The sequence below is a fragment of the Tachyglossus aculeatus genome, unplaced genomic scaffold (assembly GCF_015852505.1).
Source record: "Tachyglossus aculeatus isolate mTacAcu1 unplaced genomic scaffold, mTacAcu1.pri scaffold_12_arrow_ctg1, whole genome shotgun sequence".
Lineage (NCBI taxonomy): Eukaryota > Metazoa > Chordata > Mammalia > Monotremata > Tachyglossidae > Tachyglossus > Tachyglossus aculeatus.
In genome coordinates, this window is record NW_024044858.1 from 1,289,930 (window position 1) to 1,315,971 (window position 26,042).

The 26,042-nt window shown below is 48.4% G+C and overlaps 1 protein-coding gene across 1 annotated transcript in view; it reads right to left on the reverse strand.

Moving 5' to 3' along the window:
* The window catches only part of UNC13B (unc-13 homolog B), a 210,215-nt gene that overhangs the window by 147,440 nt on the left and 36,733 nt on the right, over positions 1 to 26,042 (reverse strand). The window contains exons 3-6 of the mRNA XM_038742473.1: positions 20,236 to 20,335; positions 8,946 to 9,063; positions 6,885 to 7,008; positions 1,144 to 1,211 (exon numbers count right to left, since the gene is read on the reverse strand). Coding sequence (XP_038598401.1) covers positions 1,144 to 1,211; positions 6,885 to 7,008; positions 8,946 to 9,063; positions 20,236 to 20,335 — 410 coding nt within the window. The remainder of the gene's footprint in view (positions 1 to 1,143; positions 1,212 to 6,884; positions 7,009 to 8,945; positions 9,064 to 20,235; positions 20,336 to 26,042) is intronic.

Here is a 26,042-nt window from a genome sequence, read left to right on the forward strand (position 1 = left end):
GTTCTAAGCGCTTGGGGGGAATACGAGGTGATCGGGTTGTCCCGTGTGGGGCTCACGGTCTTAATCCCCATCTTGCAGATGAGGGAACTGAGGCCCGGAGAAGTGAAGTGACTTGCCCAAAGTCACACAGCTGACAAGTGGCGGAGCCGGGATGAGGACCCATAACCTCTGGCTCCCAAAGCCGTGCTCTTTCCACTGAGCCACGTGCTTAGTGCAGTGCTTTGCAAACAGCGAGCACTCAATAAATACCACTGAATAAAGGAATGAATGTGTTTCCTGGGCACGGTGGAAAAGTAGGGACAGGAAGGCTAGGAAGGGGGGTCCTGCCGCTGACGGGAAAAAAAAAAAATTCCCAGTCCTGTGCCACTACTTCTAAAGAGCAAGCGTGGTGGGGTCTGTGCTCGTCCGCCGCTTCAGGTCGCAGCTGTTGGCGTGGCTGAGTCCTGACAGGGAGGATGGTGCCAGTCTTGGGTGGAGCCTTGGAAATCTCACCCGCCATCGGCACTGTTCACACACGGACCCGCTCCGGGACTGGAACGACCACGGGGCCGTCCCTTCTTAAACTGTCCGTGATGACGGTGGCAAAGTCATCCTTCGAGGCGGTAAACTCCCTCAAAGCAAACTGGATCTTCCGCTTGACAGAGGGAGCATAAACAGATGGACCTTCACCCCGTCCTTAAGTTCAACAACAAAGCTGAACCTTCCCGATGGCGGCAGGAGGTTATCCACGCCTGGGAAGGGGCGCGGGGGAGGCGGACCATCCCAAGAGAGATACAAACGGGTCAGGCCCACGCTAACACTGACGATGACCCGGGGAGACACCGTGGCAGGAGAAGATGATCTTGGGTTCTGCCCCCGTTTCAGAGGCGCGTGGATGTCGCAAGGCTGTTTTCAGTCTGTCGGCACCCCGGCATCTCTGGAGGGCAGATGGTCTTGCCTTAGATAGGGGCTGGCAAGGGGAGGAAGGCCAGAGCTGCCCGGAATCCCTACCACTGAACACCTGGAGATCGAGAGCCGCTCCGCCCTGCCCCGGCCCAGCCTTCCCGAAGAACCGAGACGGGCGGCGCGGCCTCCGTCAGCTCCTGACGGCAATCGGGACTATTCCTAGCTGCAAGGACCGGTCCCACGTGAAAATGAACTTACCTCGGGCCCATCCAGATCACTGATCTGCAGTTTTTGGGTCCAATACCTGGCTTCCTCCTCCGGGATATCTACAACACAAAGAGGAATGACGTCATTAGCAGCTACAATTTAGTTAGCAAACTCCCTTTCCTTTGAGGAAGCAGAGAAAGGGCTTCATTCAGAAACACTGGTAAATTACGGCGACTTTTAAATGTAATTTTACTCCCGACAAACAGTCCATCGCTGCGATGGAAGATAGTTAGCTACTCCACAAAACAAAAGGAATGCAAAGTGAGCCGACCCTTCAGAACAACTTTCTCAGTACTAAGGGGCAAATCCCGTCAATACCACCGCCACAACATCACTAACATCTGCCCTTTCCTCTCCATCCAAACTGCTACCATGTTAATACAATCACTCATCCTATCCCACCTGGATTACTGCTTCAGTCTCCTGGCTGACCTCCCTGCCTCCTGCCTCTCCCCACTCCCATCCACACTTCACTCTGCCACCCGCATTATTTTTCTACAAAAACGTTCAGGACACATCACCCCGTTCCGCAATAGACTCCGTCCGCCTCCGCATAAAACAGACACTCCTCACCACTGGCTTTAAACCACTCCACCACCTTGCCCCCTCCTACCTCACTTCACTACCCTCCTTCTAGGACCCAGCCCGCAAGGTTAGAAACTTCTCACTGTGCTTCGGTCTCACCCGTCTCGCCGCCAACACATACCACCCCTACGGCTTGGGGGGTATTTCACAGCATCTTAAAACGCCCCGCTACGTGCGGTCCCCTAAGAGGACAAACTATCCTCGTCGTTTGGTTTTTTAAAGCCCTTGGCTCGCCTCGGTATTCTCCGTTCCACTTACCGAGGACGACCAAGGCCAAAGACATGAGGTCACTTAGGGAAATTATGTAACGCACAGATAACCAGAGGTCTGAAATTGTGGCAAAAACACCACGGTCAAACGTCCGCTGTAATACGGGAACATCGTGTTACAAGTGTGCAGTCTGATCACGTGTCAAGCTCGGCGAGATCAGCATGTATTTCCATTGTTTTCAAAACTATCGGTGAAGTCATGCTGCGTCAAAATATGTCAAAATTGTGTAGGAGGTTAGGGACCCAGGGTAGGGGGTAGAGATGATGCCCAAAGGGTAGTGAAGCCTCACAGCTACGGGGAAACTTGGGGAGGAGGAGGTCGGGGAGGGGTTTTGGGAAAGATTAGCAAAGAACAAAAACAGATGAACGCATCGGCAACAGGCAGAGATGCAGCTTCTTCTAGCGGCGTATTTCTGTTCCCTTCGACGGCTGCTACAAGGAAGCCATGAATTCATCTGGTGGGGATTAGATCTGCTGCTTTTTCAAGGTACGTCGCATGCTCTCACCGCAGGACCTGACATGAAAATCCACCCCAAACCACGGATCGAAACTCCTGACCCTGGCCGGACTGCGTCCGTGCCGGATCTGCAGAGAGGGTTCGGCAGGGAGATTGCCGTCCCTAAAAGGAGTAAGGTCAGACCGCCTGTTTCAGCGGGCTGGCCGTTCCATCCTCCGGGAGAGACGGGTAAAATAAGGAACTTTAGTGGCTTAAACTATTAAGCCACTATTAACTATTAACCAGTTAAACTATCTGGAGAGACAGATGGAAAATGGGTGATTGATATGTGCTTTCTTAGTTCACGGACAATGTTTGGAATAACACTGCTGCCCGGGAGTCGTGCATCTAGGTCCAAACCTCAACTCCTTATTTTTTTCTTCTTTATCACGGCATTTGTTATGGGCTTGCATTGTGCCAGGCGCCGTAATAAGACGCGGGGTAGATACAAGCTAATCCGGTTGGACCCGGTCCATGTCCCACAGGGGGCTCACGGTCGATCCCCACTCTACAAAAAGAGGAAATGGGGGCACAGAGAAGTTAAGTGACTTGCCCAAGGTCACACGGCAGACAGTGATAATAATGACGATGGAATTTATTAAGCGCTTACTATGTGCAAAGCACTGTTCTAAGCGCTGGGGAGGTGACAAGGTGATCAGGTTGTCCCACGGGGGGCTCACAGTCTTAATCCCCATTTTGCAGATGAGGTTACTGAGGAGATTAAGATTGGGACAACCATGGGACAACTTCATCACCTTGTAACCTCCCCGGCGGTTAGAACAGTGCTTTGCACATAGTAAGCGCTTAATAAATGGTATCATTATTATTACTATTCATTTTGGTTAGAAATGGAGCCGGGCAGCTCCCCTGCCTCGACATCCTCACCTATTCTTCAATGAACCCACGGTATTTCTTGAGCACTTAGGGTGCGCAGAGCACTGACCTAAACTCTTGGGAGAGTACGATACAATGAGTTGGCAGACATGTTCCCTGCCCACAGCAAATTTTCAGCTTCCCTTCCAGCCCTGTTCTTTCAAGTTCCATTTCTGGGTCAATAAAAACCATTAAGATGACATAAATTGTGCCAGGGAAACTTAATAATAATAATAATAATAATGGCATTTGTTAAGCACTTATTATGTGCAAAGCACTGTTCTAAGCGCTGTTCATCTGGTCGATCATGAGAAGTAGCACGGCGTAGAGGACAGAGGACCAGCCTGGGAGTCGGAAGGGTCATGGGTTCTAATCCCGGCTCTAACACTTGTCTGCTGTGTGACCCTGGGCAAGTCACTTCACTGCTCTGGGCCTCAGTTACCTCATCAGTAAAATAACAACAATAATTCTGGTTTGTGTTAAGCACTTCGTATGTGCCAGGCACTGTTCTAAGGTAGATACAAGCAAATGGGGTTGGACACGGTCACTGTCCCATGTGGGGGTCACAGTCTTAGTCCCGTTTTACAGGTGAGGGAACGGAGGCCCGGGGAAGTAAAGTGACTTGTCCAAGGTCACACAGCAGACAGGTGGCGGAGCCAGGATGGGAACCCACGTCCCTCTGACTCCCAGGACCGGGCCCCAGCTATTAAGGCGTGCCGGTTTACAGTCACCCACAACCCCAGGGGGATTCACCATCAGTAGAGTCTTCCTCAAATACACAACTACATACTTGGAGAAGATGCAGGAGGGATTTTAGGAGAGCTCTGAAGTTGGGGAGAGTGGGGGTCTACCAGATATGAAGTGGGAGGGCATTTCAAGCAGAGGAGGTGAACGTGAGAGAGGGGCAGAATGATTGGGATGGATTGTAGCGGGAGAAGAGTGAGGATACAGAGGAGGGAAGAGCGTGTCTAAAAGCTAATGGTAGTACTGTCCTTTGCACACCGTAAGCGCTCAACAAATATGACTGCGTGAATGAATTTCTCCTTGAGGCAGAGAGGGACTCTGTGAGCTCGCTATGTGTGGGCAGGGAACGTGCCTAGCAACTCTGTCAAAATGTACTCTTCCGCTTAAAACAGTGCTTTGCACATAGTAAGCGCTTAGTAAATGCCATCATTATTATTCCAAGCACTCCGTACACTGTTCTGCGCCCGATAAGTGCTCAATAAATACGACTGATCGGTGTGCTACCATTCGAGGTTTTTTGGTGGAAAGACCGGCACCAATTTTTCTTTTAGAAAACGATATGGGCAGCAGACTGAAGTATGGACGGGAATGGAGAGAGGGAGACAGGGAAGTCCGCGAGGGGATCGATGCAGTCGACAAGACGGGGTTTGTGAGTGATTGGAAGAGCATAATAGTTTGAGGGGAGAGAAAGGAGCGGGTTCTACAGTTCTTGGGAAGACAGGACCAACAAGATTTGGAGACGGACTGAACATGTAGGTTTAAGGAAAGAGATGAGTCAAGGGTGACGGCAAGGCTGCTGACTTGGGCGACGGGGAGAACGGTGGTAACGTCGAGAGTGGTGGGAAAGTCAGGGGGAAGGAGTGTCGGAGAGGAAGCGGCTAAAGACCAGGTGTGAAGGGAACAGATTTCGAAAGCAGGTGTGAGATCTCCTTGAGAAAGGGCTGGGCGGGAGGAGAGGGTGGATGTAGGGGGAAGGAAAGAGTTGTGGAGGCGAGGGGGAGACTGAAAATTTCACGCAGAATGATTTCCATTTTATCAGTGAAGCAGAGAGCAAGCTCATCTGGGGTGAGCGATGAGGCAGGAGGGGGCACTGGGAAGTTAAGACCACTGCAAAAATAAACTCTAGGCATTCTCCGACCAAACACAGATACTTCATCATTAGGGCAAAATTTCCATATTTAATCCGGACTGAGGTTCACTATCACCAACTGAGGCTCCCGGTGCACATGAGAAACAGAGAAAACCAACTCGTTACTCTGTGGGCTCTGAAGTAGATCCACAGAGCCACTTGAAGGTGCTTACTGTCACAAGGCCCGGGAAACGATCCGGTCTAGCCCCTCGGGACTCCGGAAACCACGTTCTACCGTAATGGCCAACCCCAGCTATTCGGCAGCGTCGTCACCTGAAGGAATTCTCCGTCCAACTTCAAATCTATCCTGATGAACGGAAACCAGTGTCGGCGTCTTCCGAACCACAGAGACCGTGGTAGAGGGAAACTGGAGACACTGAAGAGTAACCGTTTTTTTTAAATCAGACAGACCCCCGCGTTCGAGTCTCTGTCTGAAAATGCGTTATGCTCGAAGCACCTCAACTTGACTTAGGACGGGAATAAATACAACTTTTTAGTAAGTTTTCTATTGCGACGGCGTGACTATACTCTCTGCCTAAATGTTCAAGACAAGACTGTCCCTCTAAAGCAAAAGCTAGTCTAACAGTCTCTTGACAACCTCCAATGGATTACACATTAACGGAGCACACAGTAAGCGCTCAATAAATACGACTGAAACAATGAATGAATCGGGGACTCGGTACATTCTATAATTCGACATCCCTTAAAGTATTTTAGAACATAATAGCCATCAGTGATTTGCTAGACGATCACAGAGCTAGGCGAGTAACTGCTCTAAACCCTCCAACCACAATGGAACAGATCCAGCAGGGAGCTCTTTCTGAGGTCTTTTGTGAGTTTTCCTTCCATTGAGGTACCCCTCGTGGCTAAGGCTGGGTAATCAATAAATGGTATTTATTGAGCGCTTACTGTGTGCAGAGCACTGGACTAAGCACTCGGGAGAGGACTACAAAGAGTTGGTGGACATGTTCCCTGCCCACAGCAAGCTTACAGTCCAGAGGATACCTGAGGTCTCTGCCTTCGATCTGCCCCGATTTAAAGTGGAACAACAATGCTGGCCAGCCTCCAAGGTGGCCTAGGAGAAACAACCACTGGAATGGTTAGTGTTGAAAGGCAAAAAAAAAAGAAAATGAAGAAATGAGAGTCCAATCATTCCCGAGCGTTCATCTTAAGCTTCCCAAAGTCGTGGAGACGGTCGGAAAGTCGGGCCTGATTTTAGAGTTACGTGGCTAGCCTCGGGCCTCTGTCACTGGGAACGCTTTCGGGTGGGAGCGGGCGGACTTCCCGGAAGGGCTGGCGGGGGGACAGGACGGGAGCGATGGAGGCTGACGGTGGGCTTTATTTACCCTACGGATCCCCTTCCCCGGACAAAGATCCGTCCCCATCCCAGCCTGGCAATAAAAACCGCCAGGATCCCAGAGACGGTTGCCCACCTTTCCCCAGAAACGCCCTCAATGGGGGATCTGTAAGGTAGAGCCAACAACCTTAATGGCATTTTCCCCTCTGAGATCGCTTCGGAAGGAAAGATTGGATCCTGAACAAAATCAAGACGACATCAGGACGCAGGAGGAGGAGGGGAATAACTGCCTATTAAAGAGTCGGTCACATCCACGAAAATCTGGTCGAAAATACTCACCAAAAGGCAACTCGAATCTTGTATCTAGTAGAATTTTATGCGGAGTCGGATTCTTGGTCCCGTACACCTCATCGTTTCTCATTAAGGCCTGTGCCTCCAGCGTTGACCACTCTCCAGGGCCTTCCTAGAAAGGATAAATCTATGTTACATATAATAATAATTACGATACTTGTTAAGCACTTACTATGTGCACATATTCAGTGCTTAAGATCATCAGGTTGGACACGGTCCCTGCCCCGCTGGGGCTCGCGGCCCAAGTCAAAATGAGTGGGATTTAATCCCCACTTTACAGATGCGGTAACTGAGGCACAGGGAAGTTAAGTGACTTCGCCGAGCTGGATAATAATAATGGGATTTGTTAAGCGCTTACCATGTGCCAGGCACTGCTCTAAGCACTGGGGTAGATACAAGGTAATCAGGTTGTCCCACATGGGGCTCAAAGTCTTGATCCCCATTTTATAGATGAGGTAACAGGCACAGAGAAGTTAAGTGACGTGCCCAAAGTCACCCAGCTGACAAGCGGCGGAGCCGCGATTAGAACCCGCGACTTTCGGCGTGCTTAACAAATGCCATCACTATTATTATTATTATTACATTTATTCATTCCATCGTATTTACTGAGCGCTTACTGTGTGAAGAGCACTGTAATCAGCGCTTGGGAGAGTACAATACAACAATAAACAGACCCATTCCCTGCACACAGCGAGCTTACAGTCTAGAGGGGGTGGCAGACATGACTAAGTAAATAAGGAATTTATATATCTATGTAGAGCTATATATCTATATAGATATAGGTATATATAGGTGTACATATAGATATATATATATAGGTATATATCTATACAGATAGATATAGATATATAGTCAATGGTCAGGAGTTTCTGCCTGATGCAGAATGCATTGGTTAACTACTGAAGGTTGCTAAGCAGTGAGAACCTGGGCAAAATAAGAGAGAAAAATTTTCTATCCAAGCCTAGTCCGCTTCAGCCAGGGAAAACAGTGAGGAAGCCGGGATATGACCAGCTCCGGGAACAAAAGGGTACATAAGTGAATGGTGAAGAAGGGGAAATCTCGGAAAAGTTTTGGAGGAAAAAAAATGGGACTTAGCAACAGATTAAGTGTGAGAGTTGAAAGAGGAGTCAAGGATAATGTTAAGGTTGCAGCTGCAGAAGCAGGGAGAATGATTCATTCATTCATTCAATCGTATTTATTGAGCGCTTACTGTGTGCAGAGCACCGTACTAAGCGCTTGGGAAGTACAAGTTGGCAACACGATGATGATTCTGTAAACTGGAATGGGAAGATAGACTTGGGAGGAAAGATGAAGAACTCATTTTAAACTGAAGGTGCTGGCAGAAAGTTCACGTGGAGTTTTGGAGGCAAGGTGCTTTTTTTTTTAGGGTATTTGTTAAGCGCTGACTATGCGCCAAGCACCGTTCTAAGGGCTGGGGTAGATACAAGGTGATCAGGTTGTCCCACGGGGGGCTCACAGTCTTCATCCCCATTTGACAGATGAGGGAACTGAGGCACAGAGAAGCGAAGTGACTTGCCCAAAGTCCCACTGCTGACGACTGGCGGAGCCGGGGCTTGAACCCATGACCTCTGACTCCAAACTCTGCACGTCGTGGGTGCTCAGTAAATACGACTGAATGAAAGTACAGTGCTCTGCACACAGTAAGCGCTCAATAAATACGATTGATTGATTGATTGATTGATTCTTTTAGACTGTGAGCGCACTGTTGGGTAGGGACTGTCTCTATATGTTGCCAATTTGTACTTCCCAAGCGCTTAGCACAGTGCTCTGCACATAGTAAGCGCTCAATAAATACGATTGATGATGATTGATTGAAGGGGATCGGCTTCTCACATCCAGGTCCCAGGTAGTTATAGGCTCCCAACTAAACGAATGGGACTTGGGAGGACACAAGGCTGAAGTTTAATCTGTTTTTTGGGTGCGAGCGCGTCCAGAGAGGTTCCAACCGATCCGCCCCTCCCAGACAGGGGAGAGCCACGAAGGAGCCCCGTATCGCTCTGCGAAAGAGGAACAAAAGCATCCACTGACCTCATCAGACTGCCGGATGGTCTTCAGGGCAATCCACACTGTCCCCACCATGGTGTCCCAGATTAGCCCCTTGTTCCACACCTCCACGCTAAGACCCAGGTCCAGCCGGCTAATCTCACTGGAAGAAACGAAACACACGAGAGACGCAGCACGCTGAGAAAAACAGGCCTCGGTGAGCCACCGGGACAGCCCAAAGCTGCTCCAGTCTCGCAGACAGGTTTCTCGGTCTGCTATCAGTCGATTAATCATCATCATCAATCGTATTTATTGAGCGTTTACTGTGTGCAGAGCACTGTACTAAGCGCTTGGGAAGTACAAGTTTGTAACATATAGAGACGGTCCCTTAATTGAGTTCCCGGGTGCCGATCTCTGCACTAAGCCCTTGGGAGAAAGTACCAAAAAAGGGGGATCTGTTCCTTGCCCTCAAGAAGCTTTAAATTGACCGTAACAGACATCTCAACTCATCCAAAACAGAAGAGCAGCCCTTGCCCTTACAGAGACGCTTCTCTAACACTTCCTCATACACCCTCCCCCGTCCCCACCCCGCTTCCAATGCCCCAACAGGACTGGGCTCAAAACGGTATTTTTCACATTTTACCGCCTTCTTCGCATTCTGACCATGAGGCCTTAGCAGATTAGCACGCGGGAGGTCCCCGGAACAAAACCAAAAAAAAAAAATCAATGCACGACGTGTAAATATGGGACTTGCCTGAAGTCACAGCTGACAAGTGGCGGAGCCGGGATTAGAACCCACTATTTCCGATTCCCGAGCCCCTGCTCTCGCCACTAAAGCCACGCTGCTTCTCGTGGCCAGAAGGCCCACGCAGTTGTATTTCTCCAACAGAAACGCCTTACCGCTGGATTTAAAGCACTCAATCAGCTCACCCCATCCTAAACCATCTCCCTAATTTCCTACGACAGCCCAACCCACGCGCCGCCCTCCTCTAGCGCCAGCTACCATTTTCCCACGTCCTCCCAATGGCCTGGGCTGCCCGCTCCCTCCCAATACGCCAGACCACCACTCTCTCCACCTTCAGAGCGAAAAAGGGGGATCTGTTCCTTGCCCTCAAGAAGCTTAAAATTTGCTATTAAGGTCTCCTCCAAGAATCCTTCCCCAGTTAAGCCCCCTTTTCCCCAGCTTGCCCTCCCTTCTGCGCCATCTGTGCGCTTTGATGTCTGCCTCTTCTGTCATACCGTACTCTCCCGGCCTCTCCACCAAGTAAGCACTCAGATATCATTGATTCATTCATTCAATCGTATTTATCGAGCGCCTACTGTGTGCTCTGTACTAAGCGCTTGGAAAGTACAAGCTGACAGGTAGAGACAATCCCTACCCAACAGCAGCAGCGTGGCTCAGTGGAAAGAGCCCGGGCTTTGGAGTCAGAGCCCGCCTTACCACCTCCCCTTCCCCACAGCACCTGTATATATGCATATATTTGTAAGTATTTATTACTCTATTTACTTATTTATTTTACTTGTACATATCCTATTTATTTCATTTTGTTAATATGTCTTGTTTTGTTCTCTGTTTCCCCCTTCTTGGCTGCGAGCCCACTGTTGGGTAGGGACCGTCTCTATACGTTGCCAACCTGTACTTCCCAAGTGCTCTGCCCACAGTAAGCAGCGTGGCTCAGTGGAAAAGAGCCCGGGCTTTGGAGTCAGAGGTCACGGGTTCAAATCCCAGCTCCGCCAATTGCCAGCTGTGTGACTTTGGGCAAGTCGCTTAACTTCTCTGTGCCTCAGTCACCTCATCTGTCAAATGGGGATTAAGACTGTGAGCCCCCCATGGGACAACCTGATCACCTTGTAACCTTCCTGGCGCTTAGAACAGTGCTTTGCACATACTGAGCGCTTAATAAATGCCATTAAAAAGATAATTACAATTGATTGATTGATTGATTGACTCCACCACATGTCAGCTGGGTGACTTTGGGCAAGTCACTTCACTTCTCTGGCCCTCAGTTCCCTCATCTGTAAAATGGCGATGAAGACTGTGAGCCCCCCCCGGGACAGCCTGATCACCTTGTAACCTCCCCAGCGCTTAGAACGGGGCTTTGCACATAGTAAGCGCTTACCAAATGCCATTATAAATAAATGATAACAACGGGCTCACAGTCTAGAAGGGACTGATTGACAGGCGTTATAACGGGATAGGGAGTAATTTATTTCTGAGACACCGTGCGTAAGCAGATGACCTGCTGCTTCCCCGGGATACCGGCAGCCTGGATAAGCCGCAGGAGGCCCAGCAGAGGCCAGCTGATAACTGTGGTATTGGTTAAGCGCTTACTACGTGCTAAGCAGCGTACTAAGCACTGGGGTAGGTATGAGGGGAGTGGGTCGGACACAGTCCCCGCCCCACATAGGGCTCACGGTCTTAATCCTCATTTTCCTGATGAGGTAACTGAGCACAGCCCAGAGAAGGGAAGGAACTGGCTTAAGGCCTCACAACAAACAAGCGGCAGAGCCGAGATTAGAACCCAGGCCCGTGCTCTATCCACCAGGCCAGGCGGCTTCTCGGCCCTCCCGCCCCTTCCCCTCCTCCTCCCGGTAACTCACTTGCACTATCATCATCATCAATCGCATTTATTGAGCGCTTGCTATGTGCAGAGCACTGTACTAAGCGCTTGGGAAGTACAAATTGGCAACATATTGCACTACCTTTCTGCGGTTGCCTCTCCCCGACCATTTCCCTTCCTATTCAGTTAGCTGTCAGGTAGAAACTGCGAGGTCTGTATATATGTTTGTACATATTTTTTACTCTATTCTTTTATTTTATTTATTTTATTTGTACATATCTATTCTATTTATTTTATTTTGTTAGTATGTTTGGTTTTGTTCCCCGTCTCCCCCTTTTAGACTGTTAGCCCACTGTCGGGTAGGGACTGTCTCTATATGTTGCCAATTTGTACTTCCCAAGTGCTTAGTACAGTGTAAGCGCTCAATAAATACGATTGATGATGATGATGATGATGAGGTCGCAGTCAGCCTGAAGCAGAATCCAGTTAGAGTGCTGGGGCCAGTTTTAAAAACCCCAACCTTCGGGTGAAATGGAGCGGGTCACACGGGGGGCAGCCAAGATGAGGCCCCTGCCATAAAAAAAGGAGGGTTACATAACCCGGAGAAGAAGGGTTGAAACGAGCCACTAAAAATTCCCCAGCCCTTCCCGGATGATCACAATGAGGGAGGGAACCGGTTCCAATTTGCAGCCCAAAAGATTCAGGTTTGACAGCTGGAGGATGTCAATAAACAATTGGTCTCGTACAAAACGTCCCTGCTTTTGTTCTGGCACGTTCGTTTGCTGCCTAGGTAACAAAATGTGGTGACCCATTCAGCTCTGGGATGCCAATTAAAATCTATAGTTACACGTTGGATTTCCACCAGGTTCACCGGAACTCAGCGCTGATTCCCCACTGCACCTGTATATATGCATATATGTTTGTACATATTTATTACTCTATTTATTTTACTTGTACATATCCATTCTATTTATTTTATTTTGTTAGTATGTTTGGTTTTGTTCTGTGTCTCCCCCTTTTAGACTGTGAGCCCACTGTTGGGTAGGGACCGTCTCTATATGTTGCCCACTTGTACTTCCCAAGCGCTTAGTCCAGTGCTCTGCACGCAGTAAGCGCTCAATAAATACAATTGATTGATTGATTGATTGATTGAGAGTCTACTGTGTGCAGAGATGAGTACCTTAGAGGTGAAATCCAATTCAATTCAATTGTATTTATTGAGCGCTTACTGTGTGCAAAGCGCTGCACTGATCGCTATAAAAACAGACACATTTCTGCCCACAGTGAGTTCACGGTCTAGAAGGGGACACAGAAATTAATACAAATAAAGAAATGACAGATACCTACATCTGTGCCGTGGGGACGGGAGGGAGGACGGATGAAGGAGCAAGGAAGAGCCGCACGGAGGGGAATGGGAGAAGAAGAGAGGAGGGCTTAGTCACGGAAGGCTTCTTGGAGGAGATGTGCCTTCAATAAGACTTGAAGTCTTTGAAGACAAAATCCCAACTCTCGAGGGAATACAAGCTAGTGAGAGAACCGGACAAAAAGATAAAAGTGAAAATCCATATTCGGGCAATGGTTAACGAATACAGCCGATTATACGTTTCCTCCCTAAATAGAATTTTAGGCAGGATAAGAGAACGGTCTACTTTGTTTATCCTAAATCCTGATACTTTTTCTATTTTCATTGCTCCGTTTGATTAAGCAGTCTGAAAACATCAAGTGTAACAATGGTTTTAAACCCAAGCAGGACTTAGAGTGCTGTCCAATAATCGACCTAATTGAGATTAGACAAATATTCGTCTGTAATTTGAAAAATAGCTGTTTTCTCCAAGACAGCTATTTTCTTGATAGTCAAATCTTGATAGTCTTCTATCGAGACCACAGACAAGACCATAGCTTCTAAGCTGTTTTCTTGATAGTCGAAATAAGTCAAGTATTTTCTTGAGGACTGTCTTATTTTTTCCAATTCTGATATACCGCCGTGAGTGGATTCCTCTACCCTGCAGCTGTTTCAAAGTGATTCAGCTTAAGAGGATTTCAGTCCAGCATGATGGACGAAGTGATTTTATAATCATCTCCTGGCAACCCGGCAGCTCTCCCAGGGGAAGGCAAAGGGCAATCAATCAATCAATCAATCAATTGTATTTATTGAGCGCTTACTGTGTGCAGAGCACTGTACTAAGCGCTTGGAAAGTACAAGTTGGCAACATATAGAGACAGTCCCTACCCAACAGTGGGCTCACGGTCTAGAAGGGGGAGACAGAGAACAAAACCAAACATACTAACAAAATAAAATAAATAGAATAGATATGTACAAGTAAAATAAATAAATAAATAGAGTAATAAATCTGTACAAACATATATACATATATACAGGTGCTGTGGGGAAGGGAAGGAGGTAAGATGGGGGGATGGCGAGGGGGACGTCATGCTGTTGTCATCATAATCGTCATTTTAGGATTCCTGTGGCTTCTAGTTTTCTTTGCCAGTATACATTAAACGGCATTTCAACCGATTCTGATTAGAAGTTTTGATCCTGTATTGTAATAATAATAATAATGGCATTTGTCATTCATTCGTCATCATCATCTTCATTTTAGGATTCCTGCGGCTTCTAGTTTTCTTTGCCAGTGTAGGTTAAACGGCATTTCAACCGATTCTGATTAGAAGTCTTGGTTCTATGTATTGTAACAATAATAATAATAATAATAATCAATCAATCAGTCGTACTTATTGAGTGCTTACTGTGTGCAGAGCACTGTACTAAGCGCTTGGGAAGTCCAAGTTGGCAACATATAGAGACGGTCCCTACCCAACGGTGGGCTCACGGTCTAGAAGGGGGAGACGGAGAACAAAACCAAACATACTAACAAAATAAAAGAAATAGGATAGATACGTACAAGTAAACTAAATAAATAATAGAGTAATAAGACCAACTACGCCTCAATCCAGGGCCTACGGTGACCCTTCTGACCTTCAGACTGCAGGGGAATTTAGGCAGCTAATTCTGGTGCTCAAGTTCTATGCCAGCAACTACGTTTTGATCAATTAGGCCCAAAGAAGGATCCAACCACCAACGGGCTCTAGCATCATCATCATCAATCGTATTTATTGAGCGCTTACTGTGTGCAGAGCACTGTACTAAGCGCTTGGGAAGTACAAATTGGCAACATATAGACACAGTCCCTACCCAACAATGGGCTCACAGTCTAAAAGGGGGAGACAGAGAACAAAACCAAACATACTAACAAAATAAAATAAATAGATTAGATATGTACAAATAAAATAAATAAATAAATAGAGTAATAAATATGTACAAACATATATACATATATACAGGTGCTGTGGGGAAGGGAAGGAGGTAAGATGGGGGGGATGGAGAGGGGGACGAGGGGGAGAGGAAGGAAGGGGCTCAGTCTGGGAAGGCCTCCTGGAGGAGGTGAGCTCTCAGCAGGGCCTTGAAGGGAGGCAGAGAGCTAGCTTGGCGGATGGGCAGAGGGAGGGCATTCCAGGCCCGGGGGAGGACGTGGGCCGGGGGTCGATGGTGGGACAGGCGAGAGCGAGGCACGGTGAGGAGATTAGCGGTGGAGGAGCGGAGGGTGCGGGCTGGGCACAGGGCCGACCGCTGCGACTCTTTCCTCTATCCGCCGCGGAGACCCTCGAAGGGGGAAATGGGTTCCGGCCCCGCTTCCGGTAATGCTAATAATTACGATATTTGTTAAGCGCCTGCTCCGCGTCGAGCTCTGTTCTAAGCGCTGGGGTAGACACAAGTTAATCAGGTTGGGGCACGTGGTGTCCACGTGGGGCTCACGCTCTTCACCCCCATTTTACAGGTGAGGTAAGTGAGGCCCAAAAAAGTGATCCCGAGGTGAAGCCGGGATCACTTAGCTCTATCCGCTAAGCCCCACTGCTCCTCTCGGGACAGGGCTGCAGAAGCCCGGCTGCTCCTCTAGATTTTCCCAAGAGAGGATTTTCCGCACGACACTTGGCGTCAGCACGACGGCACCACCAAAGCCGCGATCTCCGGAAAACAGAGAGACACGGAGCGAGCCTGGTCCAAGCCCATCCCTGAGGTATTCCCCGGTCCGGGATGGGCTCTTGACTCTCAGCTGGCCGCGGGAATTTCTGCCCCTCCGGAGCCCCGGCCCAGGTCGGAAGTCTGAATCTAATGATACTTCATTTTATTAAATAACCTAGGAGCTTTCACCCCAGGGATTTCAAGGTTTTACTGACTTTTCCAGGAACTGCATTGAGGGTCAGCAAATCAGTACTGAATATCCACAGGTGTTTGGTCGGCCCATTCCACCGGGACACGAGGTCTACATCACTTTCCAGTGTTGTCAGATGCGGGCTAAAGGAGGTGAATCACTCAATCGATAATATTTATTAAGCACTTACTGCTCACAGCCTCCGTCCGACCTGGAATGCCCATTCCCCTTTCCATTTCGGGAAGCAGCATGCCTAGCGGCAGGAGCCCGGGCTTGGGAATCAGAGGTCGTGGGTTCTAATCCCGGCTCCACCACTTACCAGCTGTGTGACTTTGGGCAAGTCACTTTGCTTCTCTGTGCCTCAGTTACCTCACCTGCAAAATGGGGATTAAGACTGTGAGCCCCATGTGGGACAACCTGATGACCCTACCCCAGCGCTTAGAACAGTGTTGGGCACATAGGAAGCGCTTAACAAATACCATCATCATCATTATTATTATTATTATTGGGGAGCCCCACGTGGGACAACCTGATGACCCTGTATCTACCCCAGCGCTTAGAACAGTGTTGGGCACATAGTAAGCGCTTAACAAATACCATCATCATCATTATTATTATTATTATTGGGGAGCCCCACGTGGGACAACCTGATGACCCTGTATCTACCCCAGCGCTTAGAACAGTGTTGGGCACATAGTAAGCGCTTAACAAATACCATCATCATCATTATTATTATTATTGGGGAGCTCCACGTGGGACAACCTGATGACCCTGTATCTACCCAGCGCTTAGAACAGTGTTGGGCACATAGTAAGTGCTTAACAAATACCATCATCATTATTATTATTATTATTGGGGAGCCCCATGTGGGACAACCTGATGACCCTGTACCTACCCCAGCGCTTAGAACAGTGTTGGGCACATAGGAAGCGCTTAACAAATACCATCACCATTATTATTATTATTATTATTATTGGGGAGCCCCACGTGGGACAACCTGATGACCCTGTATCTACCCCAGCACTTAGAAAAGTGTTGGGCACATAGTAAGCGCTTAACAAATACCATCATCATTATTATTATTATTATTGGGGAGCCCCACGTGGGACAACCTGATGACCCTGTATCTACTCCAGGGCTTAGAACAGTGTTGGGCACACAGTAAGTGCTTAACAAATACCATCTTTTAGACCATGAGACCACTGTTGGGTAGGGACTGTCTCTCTATGTTGCCAACTTGTGCTTCCCAAGCGCTTAGTACAGTGCTCTGCACACAATATGCGCTCAATAAATACGATTGATTGATTGATCATCATTATTATTATTATGATTGGGGAGAAATCAACAGGAGCCTAATTTGAAAAACTGATGTTTGCTGCCTTATCCTTATCATTCAATCAGTACAGGGCACAGTACTAAGGAGGGTACAACACAGCACAGTTGGTAGACGACATTCCCTGCCCACAAGAAGCTTAGTCACACGTCTGCCTTCTCCCCTCCCCGGGATCTTTCATTCGTCCGGCACCTCTCCCCACGAGACACAGACGAGATACAGACGAGGCAACTGAGGCACAGAGAAGTTAAGTGACTTGCCTGAGATCATGTGGCAGAAAAGTGGCGGAGCCGGGATTAGAACACAGGTCCTGTGACTCCCAGGGCTAAGCCCTTTCAACTAGGCCACGCGGCCTCTCTGTTGCTTGCCGCATCAAAGCGGAGGACGACTCCAACCTGGGAGGCTGAAGGTGTCAGATTGTGGACCAAGATTGTCCTGCTATCTCTTCCAAGAAGCCCCCTGCCCCGGAGTGCCTTTCCACAGAGCCTGGATTCCCCCCACCACGGTTCGTATAAACGCCCCCTTCTTTTTCCCTAACAATCATTCCTCTGGGGTCGCAGGTCTCTTTTGCAATGTGGCAAAAACCCACCCGATCCCCGAGAGGGCCCCTCGTTTTCCGTTTTAGAAAACCCAGGGGCCCAACTCCTTCTGACCGAAGGATCATCAGTCAGAGCCCCTTCCTTCCTCTCCCCCTCGTCCCCCTCTCCATCCCCCCCATCTTGCCTCCTTCCCTTCCCCACAGCACCTGTATATATGTATATATGTTTGTACATATTTATTACTCTATTTATTTATTTTACTTGTACATATCTATTCTATTTCTTTTATTTTGTTAGTATGTTTGGTTTTGTTCTCTGTCTCCCCCTTTTAGACTGTGAGCCCACTGTTGGGTAGGGACTGTCTCTATATGTTGCCAATTTGTACTTCCCAAGTGCTTAGTACAGTGCTCTGCACATAGTAAGCGCTCAATAAATACGATTGATGATGATGATGATGATCATCATCATCCCAGATGATCAAGCCAGACCAGCGGACCCCGCTCACGGCGCCGATACTGTCACCGGCCCGTGGAAGATGGCAACAATTATCCAAGGGACGCACACAGAGATTACGGTTCGCAACGCGTCGTCTTTACCGAAGTGACTCAGCGGTCCCCCTTACCTCACAGCCTAATCCTGGAGATGCACAGAGATTACGGTTCGCAACGTGTCGTCTTTACCGAAGTGACTCAGAGGTCCCCCTTACCTCACAGCCTAATCCTGGAGACAGGATCCTGACACGGCAAGGACGTTAACCTCCCTCCCAACTGAGCAAACTCCTTCCCTAAATTAAACTCCTTCCCCTTATTTTACACCGTCTTACCCACCAAACCGATGCAGACCTCCAACCATCCCCCTCCCTGCCAGGATTCAGGAGTCAGGGTCCTTGAGGCTAATGGAAGTTCAGCTTGTTGTACCGGACTCGGGCCGTGGTTCTCAATTCTCTTTGGCATCCTTCCAAAGGGTAGCTCTCGTGGGTTACTTTTCACCCTCTGCCCAACGGGCATTTCTCACGGTTTTCAGGGCCCCCTGCTCAAATTCCCGTCAGGTTGGCTTGCGATAAACAGCTCTCCCGACTTTCAAAGCCCCTCTGGGAATCACATCTCGTCTGCCGATTATCCTCCCCACTGCCTGTTCGGCACGTATGTGTTACCTAAGCCGTCTCTTACATACCTCATTCTGCACTGAAGCCCTAATTCGTGATATCTCCTCTCCTCCTCCTAACTAAACTGTATTTTAATGGCCGGCTCCCCTACTAGATTATAAATTCCTTAAAGGCAGGGCTCGCGTCTACCGACTCTACTGTACTCTCCCAAGCGCTTAGTATAGTGCTCTGCACGCAGGAGGCACTCAATTTCAGGACCGATCCAGACCATCATCATCATCAATCGTATTTATTGAGCGCTTACTGTGTGCAGAGCACTGTACTAAGCGCTTGGGAAGTACAAATTGGCAACATATAGAGACAGTCCCTACCCAACAGTGGGCTCACAGTCTAAAAGGGGGAGACAAAACCAAACATACTAACGAAAGCGTCACTTTCAAACTTTTACCATTTTACGGGAGGCTTTTTGCCCGGCTTACATAACTTACCGGCTAACTCCCAAGGACGGGAGTCATCACGTCTCTCCTCAACTTCCCGCTTCCTCCCCTCAACTCTCCCACATCCAACTGATCGCATCTACTGAGCGCTTACTGTGTGCAGGGCACTGTACTAGGCGCTCGGGAGAACACGATACGACAGAGCTGGGAGGCGTGTTCCCTGCCCACACTGAGTTTACAATCTAGATTGCCCGTGACTCCCTCCCACTTCAATCCACCGGGCCTCGGCGCTTCCTAGATGCAAAGACTTTCTAAACTCCTCCCTCTTCGGGAATGCTTTCCCTGTTTCTTCTTCCCAGGTCACGTGTCCATTTATGTGCTCTACTATTTACGCGCTTTTCCACATACCCATCTCCAGTGTATCTGAAATTTGGTTTGTGTCTGGCTCCCCCATTAGATGTAAGCTCTTTGACGACAGGGACCGGGTCTTCACAATCCCCCAGGCCAATTCTCCTGCCCAAACTCCTGGCCATCTGCTCCTGCTCAGTTGGGCGGGGAGACCCATGAGAACAGTAAATAATAATGGCACTCGTTAAGCGCTTACTGTGTCAGGCACTGTACTAAGCGCTGGGATAGATGCGCAGTTGAACACCGTCCCTGTCCCACACAGGGCTCGCAGTTTTGATCCCCAATTTCCAGACGAGGTAGCAGGCCCAGAGAAGTGAAGCGACTTGCCCAAGGTCACACAGCAGACAAGCGGCAGAGCCGGGATTAGAACCCAGGCCCTCTCCGCTTAGCCGCGCTGCTTCTCAACTCGGACCCCTGCCACTCGGCTTGTAGCACAATCAAGGATGAACTCCGAAGAACACCGTTATTCGTTCTCCTCGCCAGGCAAAACAGATCACCCACGTCATCGGGGACCCCCACAACCTCTGCTGCCCGAAATCTTGCGGCTGAACGCTAAATGCCGCGGCTACGGGGAGCTTGGTGTTACGTTTTTGAAAACGTGGCTCTCCACTGAACGTCAAGTGCCTGAACACGGTCGGCCCGAGAGCCTACGAGGACGGCAAGCCCTCCGCCTCCGATGCTACCAGGCTCCTCCCGAAGGATGACGGTCCCGATGGGCGGCAGCTGCCCGCGGGTACTCACAACATAAAGTCTTGTTCCCAGCAAGGCTGGTCCCCTCGGACGGCCACGGTGGTGCTCTTCACATTCTGTACCTTCAGGGTCACGTAAGTGTTAAATTTATCTGCAAAAAAGACAGGACGGAAAAGAAGTGGGAGGGATTTGCCCTCGGCCGCCCAGCCACGTCCCTTTTTCCTCTCCTCCTCCCCATCCCCCCCCGCCCTACCTCCTTCCCCTCCCCAAGGCACCTGTATATCATCATCATCATCATCAATCGTATTTATTGAGCGCTTATTATGTGCAGAGCACTGTACCAAGCGCTTGGGAAGTACAAATTGGCAACATATAGAGACAGTCCCTGCCCAACAGTGGGCTCACAGTCTCAAAGGGGGAGATATATATGTATATATGCTTGTACCTGTATATATGCTTGTGCAGATTTATTACTCTATTTATTACTCTATTTATTTTACTTGTACATATTTACTATTCCATTTATTTTGTTAATGATGTGCGTCTAGCTTTATTTCTATCTGTTCTGGCGACTTGACGCCTGTCCACATGTTTTGTTCTGTTGTCCGTCTCCCCCTTCTAGACTGCGAGCCCGTTGTCGGGTAGGGACCGTCTCTATATGTTGCCGACTTGCACTTCCCAAGCGCTCGGTACAGTGCTCTGCACGCAGTAAGCGCTCAATGAACACGACTGAATGAATGAAAGTGACATCCCCAGGAATACAGGGCTTCCGGGGGTCCCAGCTCCCGCGCTCCGTTCTTCTTTAGTGGTAGCAGCTTTTATGAACTGTCTACTGTGTGCAGAGCACTGCACTAAGCGCTGGGAAAGGACAGACTCACGAGAACCCTCATTCTCATCTTTCCTGCCTCTGCACACAGTGAGCGCTCAATAAATACGATTGATTGATTGATTGATTGAACTCTTGCTCAGCCTCTCCCTTCTGCCTGGAGCCCACCTGCCTTTGGCAGACCACTGCTCTACCCGTCTTCAAAGCCCTTCCGCAATCCCACCTCCTCTAGGAGGCCTGCCCCGATTCGTCTCTCATCCTCCCCCGGCTTTCGTCTCCCTACGTTGCCGACTTGTACTTCCCAAGCGCTCGGCGCAGTGCTCTGCACGCAGTAAGCGCTCAGTAAATACGACTGAATGAATGAATGAAACGCCAATTCAGTATTTCCTTACTCCCTAAGCACTCGTGTACTGACACCACCACCCCCCAAAGCATTCCCGTCCATATCTTTATACTCTTTCACGTCCACCCACCTGTAGTTTATTCATTCGATCATATTTATTAAGCGCTTACTATATGCAGAGCACTGTACTAAGCCCTTGGGAAAGCACAATACAACAACAATGCCAATTCAGTATTTCCTTACTCCCTAAGCACTCGTGTACTGACACCACCACCCCCAAAGCATTCCCGTCCATATCTTTATACTCTTTCACGTCCACCCACCTGCAGTTTATTCATTCGATCGTATTTATTAAGCGCTTACTATATGCAGAGCACTGTACTGAGCGCTTGGGAAAGCACAATACAACAACAGACAGCAACAATCCCTGCCCGCTACAGTTTATGTTAGTGTCTGTCTTCCCCACAAGACTGTAAGCTCCTTGAAGGCAAGGATCGTGCCTTCATGACAGGCCTGTATATATGTTTGTACATATTTATTACTCTATTTATTTATTTTACTTGTATATATCTATTCTATTTATTTTATTTTGTTAGTATGTTTGGTTTTGTTCTCTGTCTCCCCCTTTTAGACTGTGAGCCCACTGTTGGGTAGGGACTGTCTCTATATGTTGCCAACTTGTACTTCTCAAGCGCTTAGTACAGTGCTCTGCACACAGTAAGCGCTCAATAAATACGGCTGATTGATTGATTGATTATGCCTATTAATTCCATTGCACTCCTCCAAGCACTTAGCACAGTGCTCTGCATATATATTCGTTCAATAGTATTTATTGAGCGCTTGCTGTGTGCAGAGCGCTGTACGAAGCGCTCGGAAAGTACAATTCGGTAACAAATAACCTGACCGTCCCTCCCCAGGCTCCAAATCTAGAAGCAGGGCAGGTCCAGCACGTGAGGGCTCAATCTCGGTCGGAGTTCGGCATCGTCGGTTCGTTCATTCGGTCGGATTTATCGAGCGCTCGCTGTGTGCAGAGCACTGTGCTAAGCGCTTGGAAAGTACAACTCCGCATCAACGGGTTCAGTGGCAACAACAGAAGCCGACTGAGCGTCGGGGAACGGAAGCTGGGAATCGACCGGTCACTGAGCCCACTGTTGGGTCGGGACTGTCTCTGTATGTTGCCAACTTGTACTTCCCAAGCGCTTGGTACAGTGCTCTGCACACAGTAAGCGCTCAATAAATCCGATTGATTGATTGATTGATTGATTGATTGGTATATACTGGGTGTTTACTGTGTGCACAGCACGGTACTAAGCGTTTAGGAGAATACGGTGCGACAGAATGGGTAGACACGTTCCCAGCCCACAGCGAGCCTACAGTCTAGAGAGGGAAAAAAGGGTACGTGTGGCTCGATGGATAGAGAACGGGCCTGGGATTCCCAGTGAGCCGGGTTCTAATCCCAGCTCCGCCACTCCACTTCTCTGGGCCTCAGTGACCTCACCTGCAAAATGGGGATTCACAGGGCGAGCCCCACTCTTTTGGTTCTGACGACTTTGACGCCTGTCTCCACGTTTTATGTTAGTGTCTGTCTTCCCCACAAGACTGTAAGGTCCTTGAAGGCAGGGATCATGCCTTCACGACAGGCCTGTATATATGTATGTACATATTTATTACTCTATTTATTTATTTATTTTACTTGTACATATCTATTCTATTTCTTTTATTTTGTTAGTATATTTGGTTTTGTTGTCTGTCTCCCCCTTCTAGACTGCGAGCCCGCTGTTGGGTAGGGACCGCCTCGATGCGTTGCCGATTTGGGTTTCCCAAGCGCTTAGTCCGGTGCTCTGCACGCAGTAAGCGCTCGATAAATACGAATTGAATAAATGAATGAATTAACTTATATCTACCCCCGGCGCTCGGAGCACTGCTGGGCACCTAGAAGCGCTTATAACGAGTACCACAGTTAATATTACTGAACTGCATTAGACTGAGGTCCAGAGTAGCTTGAATTACCTTGAGGGCAGACGGCCCCTGCCCCTAACAGAGCCATGGCAGCTGCCTTAATTACTTTCACACCTTCCTGGCTTCCTGAGTTCTGGGCTCTGGCAATGCCGCGGATACGCGACGGTCCGGAGCTGGCTTACCGAGTTACTGGCGGGCGAGTGGAAATCGAGTTTCACAAACCCTGGACACTCGGGTAGAGATCATCATAAGAGTGTCTGATTCGCGCTCGCGTATTATTAGCGCTTAGTACGGGGTTCTACACCCAGTAGGTGTTTCCTAAATATTACCACCACTGCTGCTACCATTCCTACAGGGATCATTTATTTATTTTATTTTGTTAGTACGTTTGGTTTTGTTCTCTGTCTCCCCCTTTTAGACTGTGAGCCCACTGTTGGGTAGGGCCTGTCTCTATCTGTTGCCAACTTGTACTTCCCAAGCGCTTCCATTCCCCCCATCTTACCTCCTTCCCTTCCCCACAGCACCTGTCTATATGTATATATGTTTGTACACATTTATTACTCTATTTATTTATTTTACTTGTACATATCTATTCTATTTATTTTATTTTGTTAGTATGTTTGGTTTTGTTCTCTGTCTCCCCCTTTTAGACTGTGAGCCCACTGTTGGGTAGGGACTGTCTCTATCTGTTGCCAACTTGTACTTCCCAAGCGCTTCCATTCCACCCATCTTACCTCCTTCCCTTCCCCACAGCACCTGCATATATGTATATATGTTTGTACATATTTATTACTCTATTTATTTATTTATTTTACTTGTACCTATCTATTCTATTTATTTTATTTTGTTAGTATGTTTGGTTTTGTTCTCTGTCTCCCCCTTTTAGACTGTGAGCCCACTGTTGGGTAGGGACTGTCTCTATATGTTGCCAATTTGTACTTCCCAAGCGCTTAGTACAGTGCTCTGCACATAGTAAGCGCTCAATAAATACGATTGATTGATTGATTGATTACCGAGTTACTGACGGGCGAGTGGAAATCGAGTTTCACAAACCCTAGACACTAGGGTAGAGATCATCATGACAGCGTCTGATTCTCGCTCGCGTATTATTAGCGCTTAGTACAGGGCTCTACACCCAGTAGGTGTTTCCTAAATATTACCACCACTGCTGCTACCATTCCTACAGGGATCATTTATTTATTTATTTATTTTGTTTTGTTAGTATGTTTGGTTTCGTTCTCTGTCTCCCCCTTTTAGACTGTGAGCCCACTGTTGGGTAGGGACTGTCTCTATATGTTGCCAATTTGTACTTCCCAAGCGCTTAGTCCAGTGCTCTGCACATAGCAAGCGCTCAATAAATACGATTGATGATGACGATGATGATGATGATGTAATTCTCCAAGGCACGTGAGCGGCAGTTACCTCACCAAACTACTTGTTTTGTTGTCCGTCTCCCCCTTCTAAACTGTGAGCCCGTTGTTGGGTGGGGACCGTCTTTATAGGTTGCCACCTTGGACTTCCCAAGCGCTTAGTCCAGTGCTCTGCACACAGTAAGCGCTCAATAAATACGACTGAATGAATGAATGAATGAATGAATGGCAGCTAAACCACACAGATTGTCACACCACTGGCTCAGGGAGAGCACTTGAAGAAGGGCAAAGACCCGCATCCCTGCCCCTCCCCTGGGTGAACGCCCTGCTTTTTCTTTTCCCTCCTCTTCCCTCCCCGGCAAAACTATTTCGGCCGAAAAACCGCAGAACCAGGTCGTCGGGAAGTAGCAGTTCGAGCCACTTCAGCGGTTCGACTGTCATTCTGCCCCAGGTTTAGACGCGTGTTTCCGAGGCGATTACTGCAGAGTGGCAGGGGGGCCAAGTCCTAAGAGACCGAGGGACACCAGGCTCCTAAATAATCTAAAATGACTGGGTTTAAACTGACTGCACACCCGCAAAGAGGTGTGGGCCCCTGGGTGGAGCGAGTGGAGAAGAGGAAGCCCTCTCCCCCCCTAAACCTCTAAGACCCAGGTACCTCAACACTCACAAAACTCAATTAAAAGTCCCGCTTCGAACTCGTCCTAGCAAAAATATATCACGCCGGGTAAACTTTCCACATGAACAATGAGAGAGAGAGAGAGAGAGAGAGAGAGAGTTTGGATCAATCAATCAATCAATCAATCCTATTTATTGAGTACTTACTATGTGCAGAGCACTGTACTAAGCGCTTGGGAAGTACAAATTGCCAACATATAGAGACAGTCCCTACCCAACAGTGGGCTCACAGTCTAAAAGATTTAATTGGATTTAATACGTTTGATCGCTAAAAGATATTCGGACAAAACTATTTTTTCAGACTATAATACCTTCCATTCTGGTCAGAAGACAAGAGGAAACAGAAGAACGGTCTCAGACTTGGTCCTCAAGAATCCATCAATCAATCAATCGCATTTACTGAGCGCTTACTGTGTGCAGAGCACTGTACTAAGCGCTTGGGAAGTACAAGTCGGACTCAGCCTAGGCTGACTGTAAACTCACTGTGGGGAGGGAATATGCCTGTCTATCATCACAGTGTACTCTCCCAAGTGCTCAGTACAGTGCTTTGCGCACAGTAGGCACCCGATAAATGTGACTGAATCAAGGTGATCAATCAGTCAATCAATCATATTTATTGAGCGCTTACTGTGTGCAGAGCACCCTACTAAGCGCTTGGGAAGTACAAGTTGATACACCTTGATGC